Source organism: Bacillus rossius (genome assembly GCF_032445375.1).
Source record: "Bacillus rossius redtenbacheri isolate Brsri chromosome 9 unlocalized genomic scaffold, Brsri_v3 Brsri_v3_scf9_1, whole genome shotgun sequence".
Taxonomy (NCBI): Eukaryota; Metazoa; Arthropoda; class Insecta; order Phasmatodea; family Bacillidae; genus Bacillus; species Bacillus rossius.
The window spans coordinates 2,946,031-2,971,360 of NW_026962012.1; the positions used below are offsets into that span (position 1 = coordinate 2,946,031).

Here is a 25,330-nt window from a genome sequence, read left to right on the forward strand (position 1 = left end):
TCGACAGCCCTAAGAGATTTGTGACGCTCAGCATCTAAAATCAGTCGAGCTCGAGTCTGCTCTTCGGTCTCGGCAGCCCTAAGAGTCACTTGACGCTCAGCTGCTAAATTCAAACGGGCATGAGACTGATCAGATTCTTGTGTTCTAGCAACTTTTGCGGCTCGAGCTCTGCCAGAGCTACGGCCTAGATCAGATTTACGCTTGCGAGGCATCTGAAACAATTATAAATAAAAGTGCCTCACACTGATACAAACAAAATTGTTATTACTATATAAAATTATATTTGAGAGAACTAAAAACACGCGTTAATTTTTGTACTATAAATTTTATAATTTAAGTTATTTGTTCAACATTGACAGAACAAACTACAACTCTGTATAATGTATTTTTTAAGAAGTAAAAAATATGAATCAAGTAATAAACAGAACAATGAATTAAATGAAAAAAGCGTAAGGTGCTCCCTTCTTGCTTTTCATAATGACAGTCCCAACAAATAGACATTAGTGAATGTCCTAAGGAATAGACATTAGTGACTCCGTCCTAACGAATAGACTTGAGTGAAAGAAAATTTAAGACAGCTGATATCAAGCACCCTATGCTTTATTTAATTAAAATAAACAGTTTTGTTTATTATTTGATTCTCTTTTTTTACTTTCTAAAAAAATTGCATTATACAGAGTTGTAGTTTATTCTGTCACTGTTAAACAAATTACTTAAAATTTAAAGTTTCTTTCCCCGTTTTAGTACAACAATTAAAGCGTATTTTTAGTTTTTCAAAATATAATTTTACTTTTTACATTTTAATTAATATTGACCTAATTTTTTTTTATTATTTCCTTCTAATTTTCGCATTTTTGGGGCTTAAACCCTGAGGAGAACGGACGGTGGAGGTTGAGGACCTCGACTGGCTCGGGACACTCCATCTCGAAAGAGAACAGATATTCGAAATTTCCGAAATTTTCGAAATTTTGGGGCTTTGTCCCTAGAGGAGGAGGTATGTTAAGGACCCTGAATGGCTCGGAAACATTCAAAATGTAAAGAGAATAGATTTTTGAAATTTTTGAAGCTTCGAAATTTTGGGGCTTTGACTCCTTGTGGGGGGACGTTAGTTTGAGGACCCCGAATGGCTAGGAAACACTCCAAATCGAAAAAAAGTATATATTTGAAAAAAATTGACATTTTTCGAAATTTTGGGTTTTTGCATTTTCCTCCCCCCCTCCCCCCTTTCCCACATTTTTGTGGAGACGTCTTTGGGTAAATTTTCCACCATGCCCCAGACACTTTAGTTCATAATGACTTAATTTTATAACAATTTCCTCCAATTTTTCGAAATTTTGGGGCTTTCACTTTTGAGGAAGGGGGTGGTTCAGGACCTCGAATGGTTCGGAACACTCCGACTCGAAAGAATAAATAATTGAAATTCCTGAAATTTTCGCATTTTGGGGCTTTGCCCCAGAGGGGGAGGGGTGATTTTGAGGACCCTGAATGGCTGGGAAACACTAAAAATCGAAATAAAATGATTTTTTAATTTCTCTAAATTTTGGGGCTTTGACCCCTGAGGGGAGGGGGGTGATGTCAAGGACCCCGAATGGCTCGGAAACACTCCAAATAGTAAAAAAGTATACTTAAATTTAAGAAATTTTTGAAAAATTTTGAAATTTTGGGGTTTTGCATTCCCCCCCCCCCCCTCTCCCACAAAATTTGATAGGGAAGTCTACTTTGGGTAAAAGTTCCACCATGCCCCGGACACTTTAGTGCGTAATTACTTAATTTTAATACAATTTCCTCCAATTTTTCACAATTTTGGGGCTTTCACTTTTGTGAAAAAAGAGGGGGGGGGGGGGGGGGTTGGTGGTTCAGGACCTCCAATGTGTCGAAACACTCCATCTCGAAAGAATATATATTTGAAATTCCTGAAATTTTCGAAATTTTGGGGCTCTATTACCCCCCCCCCCCCTTCTCCTACAAAATTTGATAGGAAAGTCGACTTTGGGTAAAAGTTCCACCATGCCCCGGACACTTTAGTCGTAATGACTTAATTTTAATACAATTTCCTCCAATTTTTCGAAATTTTGAGGCTTTCAATTTTGAGGACTGTCAGTAGTTACGTCACTATGTTCAGATGCACTGTCATCACTGTCATTACACACATCTATACTAATATTATAAAGCCGAAGAGTTTGTTTGTTTGTTTGAACGCACTAATCTCAGGAACCACTGGTCCGATTTGAAAAATTCTTTCAGTGTTGGATAGTACATTTATTGAGGAAGGCTATAGGCTATATTATATTATCAATAACATTAGGGATCCTTTCTAAAAGTCCAATTTAGAATCAAATGCGTTGGAGGGGGTTAGATGCAACATGCAGTACACGTACGAAGTGTGTGTTGACAATTCCGCAGGCGCTAGAAGTTTATTTCCTATTGCCTATTAACATTGTTGCCACGCACTAGATGCCTTATCATTCTTAATTTTCTCATACAAGTAAACACCCGTGTGATAACAACGAAGCAATCAGTACCCTCGAGTTCAATTAGTATTTAAATACTTTTTATCACTTTAAATCGCAAACCTAAACTATTGTTTTTTTTCCTCTCTCTATGTTTATTTTTTTATTGCCCTTTTTTTCAAGTATATATATTTTACAGACTTTAAACTTCACAGTAATGTTCCTTATGTTATGCAGGATGACATTTTCCGAAAATTAGATCCCATGGGTGGTTAAAACCAGGCAACATTGGGTACTTTGTCTGCATGAGAACAGGATTTTGCATTGTTCATGCCTTCTGCGTCTCTATGGCAACGGGCATCGCGCGGCAGTGGCGTACCCACAAGGAGGGGCATGTATAATGAGCGGCGCAAGAGTGATCTACCTGTAGACTGCCGTAGCGAAGTACGGGTACATCAGTTGTACCTTGCGTGCACGAGTCGGGAAACCATCGGTGCTATTCATTTTCTCTACGGTACATTATACAGCATTGTAATAAATTTTCCCTGAATTTTTTTTATTTACCATTACTGTAAATGGGAGATGTGGCTTAATTTTTTTCCATTAGTACAGCCGTGCGAAGCCGGGTCGGGCAGCTAGTTTATTATAAAACCTTCCAATACATCCTCCATGATCCAGTCCTTTTTCCAATACTCGTCCTCTTTACCGACGTGTTGACAGTAACTTCCCAGTCGGTGCTTGTGATGGAATCTAAGGCCCTGGTGGTTTGCGACTGGAACACTTGCAACGAAAGTTCACCAGAAGTATTGTTCTCACGAATTAAACGCTTCATTTTGGCCCACGCGAGCTCAATAGCATTTAATTCACAATTATAGGGAGGCAGACGAATTACACGATGACCATGTAGCTCAGCTAACATGTCTACTCTGAAACGTTTTTCTCTCTGTCGATATTTGTCAACAGGTTTGGTAAGTGTTGTTTTCCGCATTTTATTGTCACATTCTATACCTTTGCTCTGCAACAAAGCTATCATTGCACATTTACTGTTGTACTTGGATGGCGGTTTGTCTTCCTGCTTGCAATGGTATGGAGCATTATCCATAACCAAGACTGAAGCAGGTGGCAAATTTGGAATCACTTTTTGCGTAATCCATTTTTCAAAGTTTCCAGAGTTCATCTGGCCGTGGTAGTCTCCTGTTGTTGTGCCTGCTTATAAACAAGACAGGCTCCGGGAAGGAAGCCCTGCCTAGAACCAACGCTTACAACTATCAGTCTGTGCGCTGCATTTCCTGTTGCCATTACACCAACGTCACCTTTCTTTTGCCAACATTTCTGAAAGGTTAAATTAGTGTCAACCCAGGATTCATCCTTGTAAAATATCTTCTTCCCAGCCTCCCTGCACTTCATCTGAGTCGGGTACCGTGATCGCCAAGCAACAACTTCAGATCTTTCGAGAAGCATTCGCTTATTTTGGCTTCTTCTCCACACAAAACCCATTTCTTTGAGTATTTTACGCAGCGATGTCTTTCCGTCCGATTTTTTCTTTCAAAACTGGCAGTAGTTTTCTTGTTGTGGGAACCACTTTTTTTACTGCATAAAATTCGTGGATAGTGTCTCTGATCACTCTTCTATCAAAGTCATCAACTGACAACAAACGTTTCCCAGTTTTTTTAGCCTGAAATGAATAATTAAACATGAGAGGCCGTTTCATGGTCAAATAAAGGAGTGTTATATATGTAAATATAAACATAAATTGTAAATAAATAATATATTAACTTAATATATATCATAAAATCATATATAATATATATAATGTATTTGTATGTATAATGTATGTAATGTAATATAATATAATCCAAATTAATGTGTAGCAATATCAGCTACACTTGTAGCTAACAAATATTCTAACAAGCGGTGCAGAAAGTCTGGAAAATTGCCAAATGCAAAACAAACAAACCGCGGGTGAAATTACGGGGAATGCGTTAAAAACTTATAATTTAAGTATTATTATTTAAAGTTATAATTACCTTTTTTTTTCCTTGTGTTTTTTTTTATTTGGCGTCTCTCTGTTGTGTTTTCGGATGAGCGAAACTGATCTTTGGCTTATACCTGTGTATCGCGCAGCTCTTTCGGTTACTTTTGCAAGAGGTACTAGCAGACATTTGGTGGCAGCTTCATCACAACACTGGATTACACTACTTATAATTCCCCTCTCCCCACTATGTATTACTTTATTGTATCTTGAATGTCCTTCGTCGGGCTCCATTGTTCACTTCAGACTGAGAGCGTGGCGCCTGATGTTTTTGCTATGAACCGCATAGCGGCTGATGTGCGAGCGCAGCTGCTTTCCCTCACATTTACTCTTCCCCGCTTCCCCACAAAACGACGCGCCAAGACGTCGCGGCCCTACAGTATGCATGCTTGTTCCAAAGAAAAATTAAGGTATGCTGAAATTGCTGTGAAAGACTTGGTGAAAAAAAAGCAAACTTGGAAGATGCTGCAAAGGAAGCAAAGTCGTTTAGAAGCTGAAATAAACATACTGAGGAATCAGTAATTTTTCTGTGTATGGCTGTGTTATTTCAGTGTGGTCATATGTTTATGTGTGGATTAGTACAGATGTTGGGATTACATTTAAGTTAGTATTGTTTGTCTATATGCATAATATTTTATTGCTTGAAATGTTTAAACTTATTGTGAAAGTTAAAACATTATTTTGTATTGCATGGTAAGTACACTATTGTTTACTTTGCCTTTAATTCAGGTTTTTCATTTTTTGCAAACATGTTACAATTCACCGAAAGTACTGTTCAGTTAAAAATATAATTTTTTTTGTTTCCGTATTGGTACTATTATGCAATCACACACACAACCACACACTCCTCCCACACCAAAACTAGGGAAACAAAATTTAAAAGATCATTTTCCAATTTACAATAAAGGTCAGGGAGAATCACAAATTTTGGTCTTGAAAACAGGGACATGTCAGGGAATTTTGTAGAGCTGGTTTTGTTGACACCCTGTATTAGCATAAAAAAATAGGTTGTTGCTTTTTCAGATCATTCTAATAAAAGCTCCTCTTTGTCCAACCCTCTTTCTGCCATGTTTTAGAGTGGATGGCAATTAAAAATCTGTATTTTAAGCAGGCTATAGCTTAAAGAATTCTGTTAAGCTACAAAAAGTAAGATACCGTGCTGGGAATAACATCATGATGAACATTACTTGTGTTCCTACGTTAAAACCTTGTGAACCCATTTTCACGTGTAACTGTGGTTTTATTGTAAGTCATAGGCGTAACAGGGCGTCGATTCGGAAGAGAATTGCTCGGAATGAGAGGTGTTAGCGATGATAACTCACCTGCATATAACCTCCGACAGGGTTGAAAACCAACATCGTTCGGCAGGGACCAAAAGTCCCGACAAACTGACCTCTTCAGTTGTGATAAAACAGCTCCACCAGAACTCTCTGCTGCATGCCATGGGATAAAAGTGAATTTTTTGGATGGTTACTCTAAGTAGCGAGAGGATTTCATGTCAAAAACACTATGGGACAGTTGATTCTGGAACTGTGATCATCCAGACTTTGGGTGTTTCTGTGAAAAGGTAAAGGGCCTAAGGGAGACAGTGCAGGATGTACGATGGTGGGATATATGGGTTCAAATACCTGGCAGCAAATGAGAGGGCTCATGGTCGAGATATCACTAGTTTCTACAGTGTCACTGTCGGTGGTGGTTTTCTTCTGTTCTGTGATTTGCAGCTGATGTTCCACATAGTGGATGTACCAGGGGCATACTCTAGCACTGGCCGGGTGGTGCCCCAGACAGTTGAGGAACACTTGTAGGGTTGGGGCTCCAGCTTCTTCTTGCGGTCGTCCGAGTCACTCTTGGTTGCCACAGTCCTCCACATGAAGGAAGGCAGGAACTGCACCTGAGCTCTCCGTTCCCAACGACAAGGTACGCTGCACTGCACAGTCAATCATGAGCGGGTAATTTGCCACCTCATGAGCCAACTTGCCATCACAATAAGGGAAGAATTAGCTGACCGTGGTTTCCATTCTCATGTGACAACATGAGAGCCTCACTTAAGGCCTCCTTGGAGGCCGAAGGTATGCCATTGATGACTTTTATTTCTGCTGCAAGGAAGGTGTGGCAAGGTATACCTCATGACCAGAAGTACTAGTGAAAGTTAGTTTACTTCTCTGCTTCTTTTGGTAATATTTTGTTGCAGTTTTTCCTTGACTTAAGGGCAATAAAGCTTAAATTGCCCAACTTTTACGGCCCTGACTTTTTACCCTTCTCTGTCAACACACTGAGAAACACTTGAGCAAATAGTGAAATCATGTATTTAAATTTAACTAATTCTAAAATGTGACACCAGATTTTACATTTATTCCCAAGGACTGCACATCAGCAATAAATATATACAAATGTGTGTTTCAGAATGATTAATGATTTTGTTAATGAATGCCTCAACTAACATGTTAAGATTAGTTCTGCCAAACAAAACTTTGAAGAATAAAATTACTAACATTTATTACACAAGTTACATTCTTCATTTAAATAAGTACATACATCATAGAAGTGTCATGGATGGTTTTGTAATGAAACTAAGAGAAACAAACTCTCATTTAACCATATATGAAATTCACAGAAAAATATTTAACATTCCTCCACTTGGTAATGTGGCTTAACACTAAAAACGTACATATCCAAATTGTATAAATATTCTACAAAATATATATTTGTTACTATGTATAATCCATTAAAGAGGTTTGGACGTATTGTTTTAAAACTGCATTAGCACTAATTATAAAATAAAATGTTTCAACAGATCTAAAACTTTAAAATTAAATAGCAAAGCAATAGTATCCAATGCATCTCTCAAGGTTGTGACCGTGCACGAACATGTCTCTCACGAGCATACTTCTTCAAAGAGGCTCTCAAACATCTTCACCAGATTCTCAATGCCCTCGAGGTAGTTTGAATCCACCTCGTCCGCAGTCGTGGGAAAGGCGTGGGCAAAATCGATCATCCGCACCGTCACCCACGCCTCGTCTCCGCCCGGTCGCCGCCCGCCCATCAGGTCGTCCAGCTCGAAGCGGTAGTTCTCCTTCATGGAGCGCAGGTCGCGGTCGTAGTTGTTGACGAGCGAGTGCGTGCGGCACGCGGCCTCGAAGTCCGCGTGCCAGCTGCCGGAGCTGAGCTGGCGCTCCAGCCCGGGGGCGGGCGACGCCGGCTGGGAGAGCCAGCTCAGCTGACGCTCCAGCTTGTGGGCCGACGCCGGCCGGGACAGCCGGCTGCCGCTTGCAGGGCGCTCCAGCGTGGGGGTGGTCGGGCGGGACAGCGACCCGGACGACGCGGACGAAGCGAAGCTCAAGGAGCGCAAGAGCCCGTTCTTCGCCGGGCGGTCCGACTCGAGGGGCGGCACGGGCGTGGTCGGGGAGCTGTAGGCGGAGAGCTTGCCGCTGTAAGCCCCCGCCCCGAGGTTCAGCTTGAGGGAGTGTGCGCGGCCGAGGCTAGGGCTCATGGGCCGGTCCGGCGTGCCGCGGTCCTTGCGCAGCGCCTGTCTCAGCCGGCGGGCATCGTACGCGAGCAGAAGCGAGCTGGAGTAGATGCGGTACTTGTGCTGGGTGCGGCACCAGCGAAGCACGTTCCACAGCTTGGCCAGGAACTGAAGGACGAGCAGCCTGCTCAGGCCCCCGCAGTCCGCGTTCAGGAACAGCTTCAGAGCTGGAGATAAAAACAACACACTGCACACTTTCTGTTTTAACTAGCAATACTTTTTTTTGACACTTCACCTAATAAACTAAAATGCCATGTCTAGTTTGGGAAAGCATCAGCGGCACGTTTGGATGGGTGGTACTGTGTGAGAGGCATACAGACCCGGCTAACAGCTCTCGCTTAGTACATGACATCGCCCGTGTGATGTATTAGGCTCCATTCCTCCAACTCACATTGCCACAAAGTCTCGGCCCCGTCTCAGCATCAGACATCCACAGGAATTTAACACACGGGCTCTTAAGACATACCACGCCTCCGTACATGCAATCTCACATGGATTTTTTAACACCTCTTTATTGCCGACATTATTTTTCTACAAACACACTCTTAAATATATATATACACACACACACACACACACACCTACACACACACACACACACACCATAATTGAAAAAGCTCTACGTCACTGAATCAGCTTATGTGACCGGACAGTCTGGTTGCTCCAGTGAGCCTAACTGGAGTAGGCACATAGGATAAAAGAAAAGATTTGGGAATCAAGTTATTTTCAGCACTATGTGGTCGGTGATAAAACCAAGTTGAAGTCCCAAGTGAGCTGGGCGCATCCTACTGGGGAGATGCACACGAGTCAGCGTCACTGTGCCACACACTAACCGTTCAGCTCATTTATCTCTTGTGCTGGTGTATTTCAGACCAAATCACTTAAAAAAAAAAAAAAAAAAAAAAAAAAAAGCACACACACATAAATTACACAGGGACTGCCACTACTTAGCCTAAAATCGTTCAGCCTAATACCCTCTCTGAAACACTATTCAGCCTAAAGTCACACAGCCTAAAGTCATTAAGCCTAAAATCACTCAGCCTAAAGTCATTCAGCCTAAAGTCATTCAGCCTAAAATCATTCAGCCTAAAGTCGCACAGCCTAAAATCGTTCAGCCTAAAGTCACTTAGCCTAAAATCATTCAGCATAAAGTCGCTCAGCCTAAAGTCACTCAGCCTAAAGTCGTTCAGCCTAAAGTCACTCAGCCTAAAGTCACTCAGCCTAACGTCGTTCAGCCTAAAGTTGTTCAGCCTAAAATGTTTAAGTCTTATGTTTTAAGTATCTGACTGCTGTAAAACCGTTATTTTTTATTACAATCGCTCAGTGATTGTAGTGCTATCTAGGAAGCAGTGTTGGAACTATTCTCGAAACCTAACTCTCGAGATGCAAAGCAAAATGTCTGACATCTGGTAAGGGATTGAGGAACCCACAGAATGATGATAAGCAGCATGTGCTCATATGTTTGCATGCATGAAATAGGATTAAATTCGAGCTGAAGAAATAATGACAGGAGACACTTCAGAATAATATACCATATATAAAAATCACTAAACATTTGTATTTAGCAGCTATATTTTCTTAAACCTAAAATAATAACGTTGGAAGCAGTCAATATCGAACTGTGAACACAAACTTTGCACAATTTATTTGTGAAATTTTTCCACGTTTTTACACACATAATAATATAGGGGTGACTCAATAAAAGAACGTGTAAATATTAAATTTTATTATAAAGGAATTATAAACATAATCGTAACACACTAACAAATATTCAAGTTTATCACAAATTCGGTAACAAAGTAAAGAGCATGACAGCGTATATACTGTACGAAAACTTTGGTACGTGGACAAGTTTTTATGGTATTGGCCATAGTTCTATTTTAGTACGACTGTACACTAAATTTTTAAAACAATATTATTTGCCGTACTGTTATCTTTTAGGCATTACTATTATACTTATCGTAGCCTACATATAAAAATTCCGACATGATAGCAAGTGAGTACCTTGGGCGACAGACTGTGTTCCTTTTTAATATGGCAAACGATGGACCGCATAGAAGTGAAATTTCTTTGTTTTTCTTCTCTTAACAGAATCTCTTAATGAAGAACATCAAAAATGAACAGTAGAACAAAGAATGTGTTGCCTGCAAATGTATTTAATATAAACTTCTTATTGTAAGCACTGATTAATCGCTTACATATCACAAATCTGTTTCTCAGTTTTTCGAGTAAGTTTTCATTTGTATAATTGCGGATTTTTTGACACTTTATATGGGGGTTTTTAATGTAAAAATATGTTGTATTTATATCGCTATTAATAGCATTACCTAAACGAAACCATGACTTAGATCGTACGCTCTGAAATATTTATTTTTATGAACGTAATGCAACATGTAAAATTTTCAAATTTCTCGATTTTCATTATTATCCTATCTACGTAATTTTTTTTATGTTAAATATTTTTTACTACGACACAACTATGTTAACATTTTGATAAAAAGTTGTCTTGATATCATCCACATGTATATTACCTCTATGCTTTGTGTACCATACTTAAATTTTGTTATGGCACCAATTACGCCAGTTATAGAGCTGTGAAGTCCGAGATTAGTATTTCGAATGATTTGCAACTTCCCGAATCCCTGCCATTAATAATGTATGATGGATACTTGTTATTTCCTATTTGTGATGACATGTGTATGTGACGCTATTAGTTTTTCGGCATTTTTGAAACATTAACAGCGTTAGGTACCTGCCATCTTCGGAAAATTCCGCTGGGGCATGTTGGCAATGTCAAGGGTGCGATGAGATCTACAACTTATTTCGCGACCTACCATGTTGCCATGCTTAAAGCCAGTAAAAGTCGGGAATAACGTCTGGGTCCCCGGCCATTCCTCCCTTTGACAGCTAGTCAATACAGCAGAAATTCTACATAACAGCTTGGCCGGGGGAATTCCTAGTAAACCTTTAGTTTTTTTTTTTTAAAGCCCAAGGCAAATTATGTGACTATTTAAATTTTTATTCTGCGTGTATATATAATGATACTGTCTAGGAACTGGATAAATTACCACATCACTTTGCATATAAATACGAAGTAAATAAAAAGATGGCCTTGAAATACATCACGAGAGAAAAAAAATTGTTATTCAGAAGGTATCAATTTAAAAAAGTGAGTAATTGTTGCTAAGATACAGGATACGATTGAATTCGTGGTAACTCTTTTGTCGTTCATGTAACTTATTGTCCACGTGTTTTGTAGCAAACAGCAAAATAAATCAATATATTAAACGAAATCAATAAATATTGTTTTACTCATTAGAACATGGTTTGTGTGCAATTATATTATTGTAACTGTTATGTTTATCTATGCTCCCATTATTACTATCATAGTGAATATAAAACGATTTTTTGACAGAATTCTGTTGAACTGCAAATTAAGTCAAGAGTTATGGCAATTTTTTTAAGCTTTTTGAAGTATAGAATATCGTTTCATTTGTACAGTACAAGCATAGATTTGTGACATCGTTATTGCTTGTCAAACCAAGTTAACACACTATAAATTTTCTGCTCCTACAAAACTGTATGATCATTTATAATTCTGATGGCAAGTGCCATGCCATCGTGTTCATAAAAGCACGGTAGGTGGTGGCTTCATGTGTATACTGTTGGCAGTATTTATGTAAAAATAGAAGATACCGTTATTGATAGTTGAAAGCAAATGCAATGTGCCAACATTTAATGTATAATTGCTTATTAAAAGAAACATAAATTTTAAAAATTATAATAAAAATTTAAGATGTTGTTAAAGTCGCGCCGTCGAAATGATACAGACGTTGGTAAAATCACACAAATATAAAACCGAAAACCGTTTCACTAACAGGTCAAGAATGTACTACTAAACATTATTTATGGAGAAAACGAAGTGGTAGGGGATTAACATAAGTATTTTCTTACTGTTTTGAAAGCAACCGGCTAGAATTATTTAGCATATTCGAGACCTTCAGGCGCACAAACGCTATACATCCGTACTGAGTGCCTCGCACGTCTACGCGCAGGCCACTGACAATGAGTGTAGTATTTTTTTACGTTTACAGCATATCTTAGTACGCATTTGTCTGTAAATGATTAATTTTATTTATGTATATATATAATTTCTACAAGATTAATATATATTACAGCCTATATAATTCTACAAGATTTCGGAAACGTAAAAGTATGGGATGGAGTACAGTTGTTTGATGTTTATAACAGCTAAGCAAAGCAAAATCAAGACTATTTTAGTGTAGTATTCGTTGATCATTGATATATAGAAAACGTTAATGTAAGGCAGTCAACAACAAAACGTGCCAGAAGATGAGCGCAGTATCCTGTAACCAACCGCGGCCTCTCGTCACATAGGCTACTGTAAATAAATTGTTACGTTGATGTATTACGTTTCTTCGTTTTCTGCAGGTTATCTACCACGCTAGGCCGGTGCCTGACTCGCATACCTCTGGGTTGCTATCAAGGGTAGCATGCACGGCCAGTATTAGCTATTTACATAGTAGAGCTAACATTCTTCCAGCTACGTTGAACCGAAATTTGTTAACTAACAACAAACCAAATAAATTACTGAATATGGCAGGGCTGCATAGTATGAGAAATCACGTGGTTAACATGTTAACAATTTTTTTTTTCACAAAAAGCTGCAGCTGTAAGAACGAAAAGACTGGGGGTTATACATGTAAAAAAAAATCTGCGTTTTCTAAATGTGATAATATGAAAAGTGCATACAAATATAACATTGCTTGGTAGTACGATAAACAATATTATATTAATGACTATATAACAACTTGATAATGACCGGATATTTTGTCAATTATTTAGTGAGCAAGCAAATTGCATATATTAGGGCGTGTGTCAGGTCGTGTCTCAATTGGTTTAGAGTGCTCTGTCGTGCTCAGGTTTCTACGACATTTATTCATCGTACAGAGCATTCTGGCCATCTCGATAATGCGCTGAGAGAGTGCGAAAGAGCGAGAGTACCAGAGAAAGCGATGCTATATACTTGCTGCACTCTCTCGTACTCTCTGCCATCCGCTATATTGTTTATATTTGTAGAACGTGGTTATTGCAAACGGTGGATATGTTAAAAATGGTGCTGAGACATCACAATATTTCAATGCAACAAAGCATTGCAGTTGTAATTTATTTTAATTTGTGCATACATTTTTTGCGCGTATCATGTGTTTTAAATACATACTAACATTGCTTAGATATCGCATTGTCCCAATTCAGAATGCGAGAGCACGAAATAAGGAAATATCACTCTTGCCATCAAATAATGCGAAATGATGCCAGGGGATGGATAGAAAGAAGTCAAGGCTAATCTTGGCTTCGCTCTCTGAGGAATGTTAACAAAGGAAGGGGAAGAAAGGTTAACGCTTGCCATAGCTGTGGATTTTCCGAGAAACGATAGGGTGGCGGGAGGAAGCAATTTTGTTTACCTGATTCAAGGAAGAACTGCAATGTCCGATTGCAACGCATTTCAATAACCGGGATTCGCGCCTAGGACAGTTAGGGCGGAATTCATAGTGAACTGCGTTGTTTTCATTTCACAGTACAATAAATAAGTATTACTTATTCGAATGCTTTAAAGTTATACTTCATGAAGTAATACTTGTTGAAGTACAACTTATTGTGATTTCATAGTCACTATAAGACATAAGTACTTATTTCTCAAGTATTCATAAACAAATAAGCAATACTTACTGTATAAACCGTTCTTCGTCAAGTTTGTTTATTATGCATATGTTGTTAAATGCATAAGCCGATTGTAATTGTTCAGTTATTATTTCTGTAGACATAGCCCATTTTTAAATTTCAGATTTCACATTTTTAGAACAGTTTGTTCATGAAAACTTAATTAAAAAGATAACTTTGCAGCTAGTTTGTAATCAGAACATCACCCTACATAACCTTTTTCATGTCTGCTTTGCGATGGATGTTGGCAAGTGCAACGATTTTGAACGACTTGTGGAGCACAAAATCTCCATTATTTGAACCAAAGCTGTGGAGTATTGAACGCTCCAGAATGCCGGAAAGCACGCAAAACCTACAAAAACATTTAAAAAAATTAATAAAAACTTATAATAGTTAAATTTTTAATTTGAAATGAAAATATATTTTAAAACAATATGTGAATATTAAAACACCGAAAAAGCTTGTTTCTATCATTTAAATTACAAAAGTATGGACAATTCACGACGCGAACAAAATGCATTAATTTTTTCGAAAACGGTGGCGTGTACGGCAAAAATGCTGTACGATTTTTTGTGTATTTCAGAATTAAGTTAATGACCACATCGCAACCATCGCTGAACAAATGACGATATAGGCCTGTGACTTCCCAATTGAACGCTTCTAAATATGAATGTACTAGTCTACAAAAATAATAATTCAAACACGGTGTGTGTTTTAAATGATGATAGTTTCAATGTGTATCTGACCGGCGTATGTAATGATAACTTGGCATCAGCCGAGTGAAAGTTTAAAGTAATTTAAATAAAGTAAGGGTTTGTTTTTTTACTATGTCCATGTATGAAATAATCACATGACAGAAATAAGTAACTATAGTGTCACAACATTTGGGAATTTCTGGTGATATGAGTAGTATTTGGTTGAAATCATCTAAAAAAGCCTAGATTTATTGGCATTTTTAGTGTACGCTGATTTCCGATTTCATCTAATTATATCAACCACTTGGAAAGGTAATATTAATGGGCTGCTTTTCAGATCCAGACGAACAATATGTTATGTGAAATCACTTGAAATCAATATTCATTCGACAATCTTATTTTGTGGTTATTGTTTCCTTTAATTAAATATATATACAAATATATAGTCTATATATATCGATCTATGCATTTGCTATACTGCTGAGGTATTAAAACAGAAACAAATACACTCAAACGGACAAGAATATTCGGAAAATGTAATTATTTGTATGTTTTTCTTTATTTGTTGAAATAATTTGTAAGTAATTCATACAATATATATCGCAATACAAACTATAAGTATGTTCTGCTCAATACGATCAAAATCCCTTCCTTACTATATTCTAGAGTATAAGAAGTAGTATATTCGGCGAGCTAAACAAATTAACAAATTACTATAGGTCATACACTTTATTTGATATAATTTATTATTGGTTTACTTTTATATTTAAAAAAGAGCACTTTTTGCATACTTCATACGATACCAGACAAGCCATCACATTATCCGGGCTTCCTAGGTACAGAGCTACGCACTGTGTTCGCAAATATAGTGAGAATATCTCAAGTTTAAATAGCTGACCGCGGTAACCAGGATATCTGGGACAAGCTTTCAGCCAACGCACAGGCCACCCGCCTTAATACAGTTCACCTGATTACGACTGCTAGCCATTACGTCAGGCGTCGCAGCCAGTCAATGCGGATGTGTTTTCACTGGCCGTCTCCAGCAACACTCACATTAGAGCATTTTTACCAGCGAGATTGAGAAATATGTAATGTTGTGTGGTGCTTGTTCGTGTCAGGGGGGAAATATGATATTGGCGAGGACGTCATCTGCATCCGCATCTACTCGCATACATCTGCCATATAGTGACGAGTAAATGAGTCAACTGCACGGACTCAGCGGATACTTTTCCGAATGGTTAGTTGTCAGGATTATTAAGGGTGTTAGGCCCAAATTCATTTATATCATATTATTTTGTCTTTATATTGGCCTCATACGTACAAGTTTCTCTGCAAAACCGATTTTCACTATAACTTATAGTTTTCTCATAACAGGCACTCAAAGTTGAAATATATGACATTTCTTGTAGGTATTATTTCAGTAGCCGATCGATGTAATTTAGTCATTTTTGGTAGTTTACAAGTTCATTATGCATACTATTGAGAGATATATTTTAAAATTTTTAAAAATAATAAATTATTCGTGTGCTTGAGCCAGAATATGAGCAATTTTCACTTTTTTCTGGAACCACAAAAATTTGTATAAAACATATAATAATACAATATTACAAAATACCTATCTGAATATACATTCATCTAAAATAAAATATGTGACTCTTACTGTATCAAAATCGTAAGCTCCAACGGAAGTAATGTATCCCCTAAAATTCCAAATATATCAAATGCAACCCGCCACTCTAGTGGTGCCGTGTTGTCTCACTCATCTGAAAATTTCAGGTAGGAAGACGACAGTATAAGTTCTTTGGAGGGGGGGGGGGGGGGGAAATTAGCAGGTGATTTGGACCGGAAAGGATAAGGCATTTAGGAACACATTAGTGACACTGGAATTTCCCCAGCCTGTTTCATGCTACAGATAGGCAATAGCTCGTGTACCACTAGTTTTGAGAAGGGGTGCGGGAAACTTAAATATGATTAACTGTAGGGAAGGGAGAGACCAGCAAAGGAAAAACGATGCTGAAGCTGATGTTATATCCGTTTGAGTGGCCTAGCATCCACAGTACTGGATGTAAACAAAACTTTCTTAATGGTAATGGGACCAGATATTTGTTGCATTTGGTTTTTGTACGCCATATTTAGTTGGAAGAAACAAGGTTAAGTTACTTTTTAATGTTTCGCTGAAATCATAATATTCCTAGGGAAACGTGCACAATGTTTCGCTTTGTATACCAATCGCATGACAAGTTGTTATTGATGCACATTGTGCATTAATGTCTACCGAAATTGCATATTATTATTTCTATCTCGTCTGTCAACTATAGAAAATGTAAGCTATCAACTACCTGACTAATGAACCTCAATATGGAAATATGAGTTAAATACAGTTTTCTTAAACCTACTCAATTAAACATTGTGTTTGATTTTTTTTTTTTTTTTTTCACGTTTTCATTTATATATTTTATTATAGATGGATGGAAAAAGTAGGGCTACTGAAAGCAAGGGCAACATGAATTTAAAATTACTAAACGTCCACTAGACCTATATACTGTTCACTTTAAAGGCAGCCGCCGCCTGGCTGGGGCTCCGAGGCTCGCAATAGATGGGGCGATAAGGTTGATCCGGCTATGAGTACCGCGTGCACTAGCACTTTTGAGTGTTATCAATGCTCCCAACTGGCGTGTATGCGGAATGACTGACACATTTTGTAATGGGACATTCAGTCGTTAACGTAAAATGTTATTGGTGAAAAATTTGTAGCAAAATTTAACGCATACTTCAATCTAAGTTTTGCTTGTGCCCGGTTGGTATTTATGAAATATACTTCAGTGTGAAGAAGCCCTGTTTGACTATGTTGCAGCGCTCCAAAATTATATTTCTATCATGCGTGTCGTCTTCAAAGTTACATTCTGCCCTCGTCTTGAGTGCGTTTTCTTTTTGTAGGTAAACAAAATGTAGGCACGTGAAATAGTTCTGTCGAACAAAACGTGTTTTCAATTACGTTGCAATGAGTATTTGTCTTCATGCCAAGCGGCTCCATTAAAAACAAATTATTATTATTATCGTGGAAAACAAACTTGCATACAGACAATTGTTGTTTGTAACTGCCGAAGAGAAACTTTGAACAAACAATTATGTCAGTGTGCTTATACGTAGCTCTCGTTTTGAGAAAATAGCTCAAAGAAAATACTAGGTAATCACCACACAATTGACTATCCTAATATATAGTATTACAATACAATTTTTTTGTCTCCTGAGCCGATAGAAACCAATTATATGTTTGTATAGGGCAAGGTATTTCCCAGGAATATTTAAGGGCTAATCCAAGGGAAATTGTGAATTACATTTTAATATGGGGCTTCACGAAATATATTGTAATCATGTCTACAATAGCCATTATGTTATAAATGTTTCGGTAAAATTACGTTTACAACTTTACTGTTCATGAAACTTTACAAGCTGAATGTGATGACCCTACAAATGTAACCTTCGAGTCGAATCTGGGGGAAAATGCTGGATGGAATATGACAATGCGACTTTTCGCGAAATGTATCGTCATAAGGCCTAATTAGATATTACATTGTAAGTTTTCTCGTTGCGTTCATATCTGCGTAGCTAATCAAACTTTATAAATTAAAATTAATTTTCTAGTAATAAAATCGTTTCTTGTAAACTTTAATGCTGTTCGGCACTTCAAACATTATAACATTAACAGCCATTGAAGTAATGAACGGTAGCTGTAAAATGTAATTTATAATACTTTGACTTTATAGTTGTTAATAATTCACGTCTGCTGTGTGCACACTGTTGTACGAAATGCATTGATTGACAGCCAGTATTGAGGCTCATAACCTTTCTTTCTGTGATTATAATTTTTTCCTTGTTATTTGCGGGGGGAAGGTAAGAGACAGATGCTACTACGATCTTAGAAATATAAAACATAATATTCACAAAACCATCTTCCTTAACTGTGGTCAATTCGTAATATAAGCAAAGTGGAGATGTTTATGCGTTACCCAAAACAGCAAATACCCACGATATTTTTGAGTAATTTTACGTATAGCCTTCTTCTAATAAGTTATCATACAACAAAAATTTTTTTGCGATAAAGGTAAATGACAAAAGTCTACGAAAACGTCTTTCAACGAAGCACAGTACTATTTTACCATAGCAACTGCATAGGAACGAGTTGTTTAGCTCCGAAATTGCTGTGCATTGGAATACCTCGTGCAGACGACTTCAGTAGCGTATGGTTCGCTTTACCTGTACGACGATGTCACTGATCCCTAGTCTCTGAAAATAGGAAGCGAAAGCTGCGAATTGAACTTACTTTTGTATTATACACTTGCTCTCCTTCATATGCATTTATATTATTTTGTCTAAATGGCTAGACCATCTATTATACAATTGAAACTGCATATACTTGAAACAAATGTCTACTATTATGGTGCAAATGAGACGTAGATAATTTAAAAATCCGTTAGGAGAGAAAAAACATAAAATAGAACCCGAAAGTTTTTTTTCACTAAACTGTCTCACAGTAAAAATGTCTGTAAATATCCACTGAGAAAAATAGTCACTGAGATATCAACAAAACTGTTCTGTAATCCGTTTAAATGGTACCTGCAACAAGACTTTAGTAATATTAACAGATTGTTTCCTACTTCATTACAATAACTATCGTTTGAGTAACAATCCAAATCTTGTAACGCGTTTTCTCTTGGAGGAACTATATTCTCTGTAGACAGAACAGACAGTTTTGTTGTTACAAATGTATAAATGATTAAAAATACTGTCTCGAAGTATTGTAAAAATTACTAAACATGTTACTGCTGAGCCAACAAACTGTTTCGCAAGCAGCACCAATCACTTTCCGTTACAGTTACAATAACTTGGTTCTAGAAACTATCTGATTTTGTTAAAAGTTTGTAAACTAGCTGGGTAACCTTAACAGTACTATATCGTACCCGCAACAAGCTTGCTTCGGTTTAAAATACTATCCTACTTGTTGTGACTACCATCTGATTCTGTTAAAAGTTTACAATCAAACTGGGTAACCTTAACAGTACTATATAATGCCCGCAACACGTTTGCTTCATTTTAAAATACTCTCCTACTTGTTGTGCCTACCATCTGATTCTGTTAAGTTTGCAAACGAACTTGGTAACTTTAACAATGCTATACTATGCCCGCAACATATTTGCCTCTATTTGAATTACTTTTCTATTTGTTGTGCTTACCATTTGTTTCTGTTTCAAACTTTCAAAGCAGTGCCAATATTCGAACCTCCGGTCCTGAAATTAATATGCAGGCATGCTAACAGTGAACAATAATTTAAAAAAAAAGTTTGCGATTAGTTTATAGATGTAGTTGTGGGCATTCCCATTTTGTACATAGCTTTGTAGTTAAAATAAATATAATCTTACTTTGCATTCATACATAGCATCGTAATAGTATTTTGTGAGTGGTGATAGTAGTGTCAGTGTGGTCAGACCACTTGACACCCACAAAGGCGATTCACGTTCGATCTCCGGTGGAGTCAGCCCCCGATTTTTCGCAAGTGGGAACCGTGGTGGACGTTGCCGTTGGCGGGCTAGTTTTCTAGAGAATCTTCTGTTTCCGTCAACTCTCCGCTGTACGGCCTAATTTAATATCATCCTTCAAGGCACGTAGTTGCGTCCGGGCTCCCAGACAGAAATCTGCATTCGGTGTACAATACCTGCCCTCGGGTACCCTCCCCATTTCATACATGTTTGGTAGTATCATGTGAGATGATAGAACTTTGTAATATGCACGTACACTAAATTTAAATTAAAGCAACCTTGAACAAGTTCAATGAACAATATTCACACGAGTGTGCTGGCCACGTAACTCAAGTTCAAGTTCAACATGAACCTGATTTAGGCCTGCAGCTGTGTAATCGGTTAAAATGATTTTACTACATTGGAGAGCTAATGAAAAAATTAGGCAGGGTAAGTAAATATATATTCATGAGTACACACAAACAAAATTGGACCACTTATAACTTGATGCGTAGCATGTGGGCCATCACCAATGCAGCAGCTCACAGCCACAGCAATCTGAGTTCTACCAATGGGTCATAAATGAAATTTCTAGTGTTATATTTTCGAAAGTCGGCCAAAGCTAAAAAGCTAGCAGAGCCATTATTTATCATAGCCAGAAGCTACCCAGCATTGCCAGCAGTAAACGTGCAAACGGACAACTGTAGTTTGCTGCATGGGAACTTAGATAAACTCGGTTCCTATTTTAGAATACTACCTGCGCATGCACGTCCACTCACGGCTTTGCTGGCGTTAAATATTCGTAGCAATTTGTAATAATGTTTTGCCTTGGAATAATATATTAAAATTTGATTTTAAATGCCCCACGTTTAATCGGTGCGAACTTCAGACCGTAGATTAAAATAACTAGTAATTTCACTTCCTAATACGTTGAATTTCGAAAAAAAAACTCATAAAACTAACTGATCTTATGACATTATTTGGAGTGACCAATTTAAGTTTAAATCACGTATCGATAACGCATCAAAAATATTGAACCAGTTATTGAAAACATATTTCATCCAACTCCCATACCTTTGGAGATGGAATTTCTTATTTTTGCGTGAACAGCTTCTTCATAACTGATTAGTACTCTACTTAATGTGCAAACGCTATAGTTTCATAAACCAACACTTAAAAAAAGATTTATATGTTCATCATCTTTGCCATAATATGTTAATTTTCCGGGGGAAAACATGTCAGTTTGGAAATCTTGATTTGATACAATCTTATTCGACTATCTCTGTATGTACCACAAATGGCATATAATCATGCACTTCAAGTGCTATATGTAGTGTTAAAACTTATGCTACTCAATTAAATTATTGTGAAAGAATCAATTCACAGAAGTTGTTTATTTATCCGGTTTAGTAATATTGATATTTGTCTAGTTAAAATTATCTGTTTAAGATTTTGTTTATTTACTTATAGCCTAATTACCCACTGACCAATATTAACATATTTTTGTTTGTTTATTTTAAGAATTATTAATTGATTTATTTCTTTACAATAACGCTATTTATTTCATTTAATATTTTATTTGTTTTTCTCTATGCTAGAACATTCTCATATTACTATGCCAGTTGAATTATTACTGCTTTGTGAAATATTTCCTTACTGAGTGTCACCTATATTTTTATATCTTTGGTGCACAGTTTAAATGAGATTTTGGCTTTGTTAGCAAAAATTCCGTGCTGCTGATTCGAACCTTGTCCGATGAAGACGTGACTGAGGCGTAGTCATGTCTCAATTCATCCTAATTAATAGTTTAGAAACTTAGGGCCGTAATTATAAACTTCATTCGAATGACAACCAAACCAACCGCCCTCCAGCGCAATCGATGGTTTCGTAGATTATAGTCCTCTTCCGGAGGTCGGTTGACCGCCGGCGAACAACCGACCTCCACTCCAGGGTGGATGAGGTCTGGCGTTCTGCCAGCGGTCCTCCAGCGGACATCCGACATCTCTATTTGTGAAAATGGCAACATATCTGATGAGGTTAGGTGGCATATGCAAAATGTTTTCAGTAGGGATGGGTTGAGTACACATTTTTATCGATTCCGATACCAGTACCGATTCCTAAATTTCGATTCTCGATTCCGAGTCATTCCAGTTTTCGATTCCTGGTAATTCTGGTCACATAATTAAAACTACTTAAGAATTGAATGCATTACATAATGATAATAACATGTATAAAGGATAATTATAAACTTAGGATGAAATGTTGAGGGTTGTTTTTTTTTTTTTTTAATTACCAGTGAAGAAGCATCTTCACATAAAGTTTGTTTGTTAGTAAGTACTAGGCTGTGCACAAAGAAGTTCAACATTTAGACAGGGTTATTTAACAGGCGATAACGCTGATAACATAACATCTTTGTTCAAAATGGGTTCAAAGGTAGCACTATTTTTTTCTGTGGTACCTTTTGACTTAGTTGGTGACAGTGCTGTAAACAAAAGTTTGTTTTTCTTCAAAGACTTATTTTTTCTGGTAGTAATGTGTGCCGGGATTTCAAATGCTTCATTAAATTGGTTGTAGATTTATAAGTACCGCTCCGTGAAATTTGCGCACTACCATGATTACAAATTGCATATTTGTCATTTTCACTATTGATGCGAAAATGTTCCCAAACTTTAGACATGTTGATACAATATCAGACCATTCGCATTGTAATTTGAAACGACAGTCGGCGAACATTTTTTTACTAACAAACTAGCAAAACACTTGAAAATAGTTTTAGCAAAACAATATTTGTGCCAAATAAATAGCATAAATGCGAAACAATTCACAGTAACCTCAATAGCACGACGGTGAATTACGCCGTAATTCACCGTTGTGCTATTGAGGTTACTGTGAATCGTTTCGTATTTATGCTATTTATTTGGCACAAATATTGTTTTGCTAAAACTATTTTCAAGTGTTTTTCTAGTAATTATTACGGTTTTCCTTTGCAAGAAATAAACACGAGCCTCTGTTGGCGGTATGGCCAGAGAATTCTTTATTATCGATTGTTGCTTTCATTATACAATTTGTCCCGTACGCAACGAATCGATACGTTTCGACTTGACTTTATATTTTATGGCCACCAGAGATTTTGTGGAGGCCATCATCCTTGAATGGCTCACAACTAGAGGTGTAAAAGTAACGAAAAAATGTGTACCCGTATGTATTCGTTATTATAAAAATTAGTACTCGTTACTTTCGTATCGTTACTCGTTACTTCTGATACCGCATGACATGGCACATGCTATGTAACAGCATCGAATCGAGTCGTATTTCGTACGCGTACAGTATGACGTCACGTAAATAAAAATAAATCGAATATAAACAATCAAAAATATCTGATAATTAACAGCTATTGTTAACCAAGAAACAATTAACTCTCATTAGAGCGGCTTTATTATAATATATCTTTTAAGATAAGAACATAAAACGTGAAAATACGCGATTATAAAAAACAAAAACATACATATTTATAATTTGTAAAAAAATACTTTCTTACGTTGTTTCTGTTCGAATCTAAAACTTTGTCTACACACACAATACCTTTAATAAACAGTAAAAAACTTGGACGACGAATTTCCAAATTATACTTTTATTAATAAACAAACATAGTTCTTTGTAACGAATACGCGCGCGCATGCGTGAAACATACGAAAGATGCGAGTAACGAAATGCATTCGTGTGTAACGTTTCGTTACTCGTTACTAGATGCCGCACCCGTTACTCAGTAACGAATACATACGGTTTGCTACAGCTCTACTCACAACTAAAATGGTGACGACACGTGATGTGATCTCGTTTCATAACCGTCACTTTCTTCACAAAAAGCAATGGACTTTTCTTAACTGCAAATAAAATTAATAACCCTTTTTACAATTTATTTATGTCTAATACATGAGTGAGGAATAATGTTCTTCGATCGTGGAGTTTTAATTAAAGGTTAAACATGCCCGGTAACATTGTTTTTATTTATTTTTATTCGTATAAAATTAATATTTAATAATAATGAGCATTATTAGGAATTTTATGCGCATACGGCAGGTAAGATATATTAAAATAAGTAAGTAAAGTTCAGACGAAAATATATTACTACTGTATTTTCTTAACTTCACCGATTCCTAACCTACCTTGCCCTTTTTTAGTACCCGATACTGAGTACCCAAATTTTTTAATAATCGGTGGTATCGAGGAATCGGAGAATCGAATCGACCCATCCCTAGTTTTCAGCTTATACAAACAAATCGAGTAAACGGAATAATTGCTGGTACGAAAAAGATACTTTTGGGACATGGCAGACCCGTTTGATTACTGCTACGTGATAAATTTAAATAGTCGTACAGTTTGTAAATATGTGTGTATCGGTATTTGTAAACAAAACCTAACATCAGAGTGCAATCTTTTAAAGAAGATGTTAATCCTACTTTCACAAAACCATATAACATGGTGTGATAATACTAAGTATCACAGAACACTGAAACTTTAGTTTAAATTGTTTATTTATATTTTTCAGTGTTTGTTTACTTCAATTCACGTAATTTTATTTATGTCAAATTTATATGTCTTTCAATTGTAATAATCTCTAGAGTTTATTTTGTTTATTGCTCAGAGCAGTAGCAATGTCTCTATGTTTTGACAAAATTTTCTAATGTTTGAAAAAGATATGTGATTAAGAGAAGGTGATTGGTCTATGGATCGGCGGACCTTTAAAATGGAAAATTTAGGCATTGTTGGAATTTTGACGATATAATTTTGGAGAGAATAATGAAGAGGAAGGTTTTGTGTGCCATTTTTGTGGCTGGTGTGTGTGGCCGCGTCGGGCATTTCCGACGCGGAATTCAGCTATATTTTCAGCAGATATTTCACTGAATAAGTGAGCTGTTGCGCCCCTGAGCCGGGGCGAATGTTACGGTAATATTTAATTACCGGGGCTACCTTTATCTATGGAAATATAAGGTACGAAAGTTTAATGTATTTAGGCCTGAAGTTTTGTGTTCCACGAACCCCTTATATTAACTGTTTCGGCCTAGTAACTGATTGTTCCTGTTAATGCCTCTGGTTTTCGTCATGGCACAACATAATTATCTTAACTTTCAGCCAGTAGTCTCGACTTAAAGATTCTTGTGTGATCCGAGGGAACTGAGTTAGTTGATTTTTAATTCACTTTAAGTATTATTATTTAGCATAAATGAACTTTTGCTTTCGGTTGTGCCCAACATAACTATGTAGATAACTTATATTTTATTTTATTTTATATGAGTTATGTGTAAGCAACCTTGTTTCCCAGTGTTAATCACCTTATGTGTGTCAAACTAAGCTTTAATGTTATTGTG

At 37.0% G+C, this 25,330-nt stretch overlaps 1 protein-coding gene across 2 annotated transcripts in view; it reads right to left on the reverse strand.

Annotated features, from left to right (window-relative positions):
* Window positions 1–4,417: 4,417 nt before the first annotated feature.
* LOC134542688 (uncharacterized) overlaps window positions 4,418–25,330 on the reverse strand; it is a 110,917-nt gene continuing 90,004 nt past the window's right edge. For both annotated transcript variants that reach the window (XM_063387149.1, XM_063387148.1), the window contains exon 6: window positions 4,418–8,175. In XM_063387149.1, the coding sequence (XP_063243219.1) occupies window positions 7,358–8,175 (818 nt within the window). In that variant the 3' untranslated portion in view covers window positions 4,418–7,357. The remainder of the gene's footprint in view (window positions 8,176–25,330) is intronic.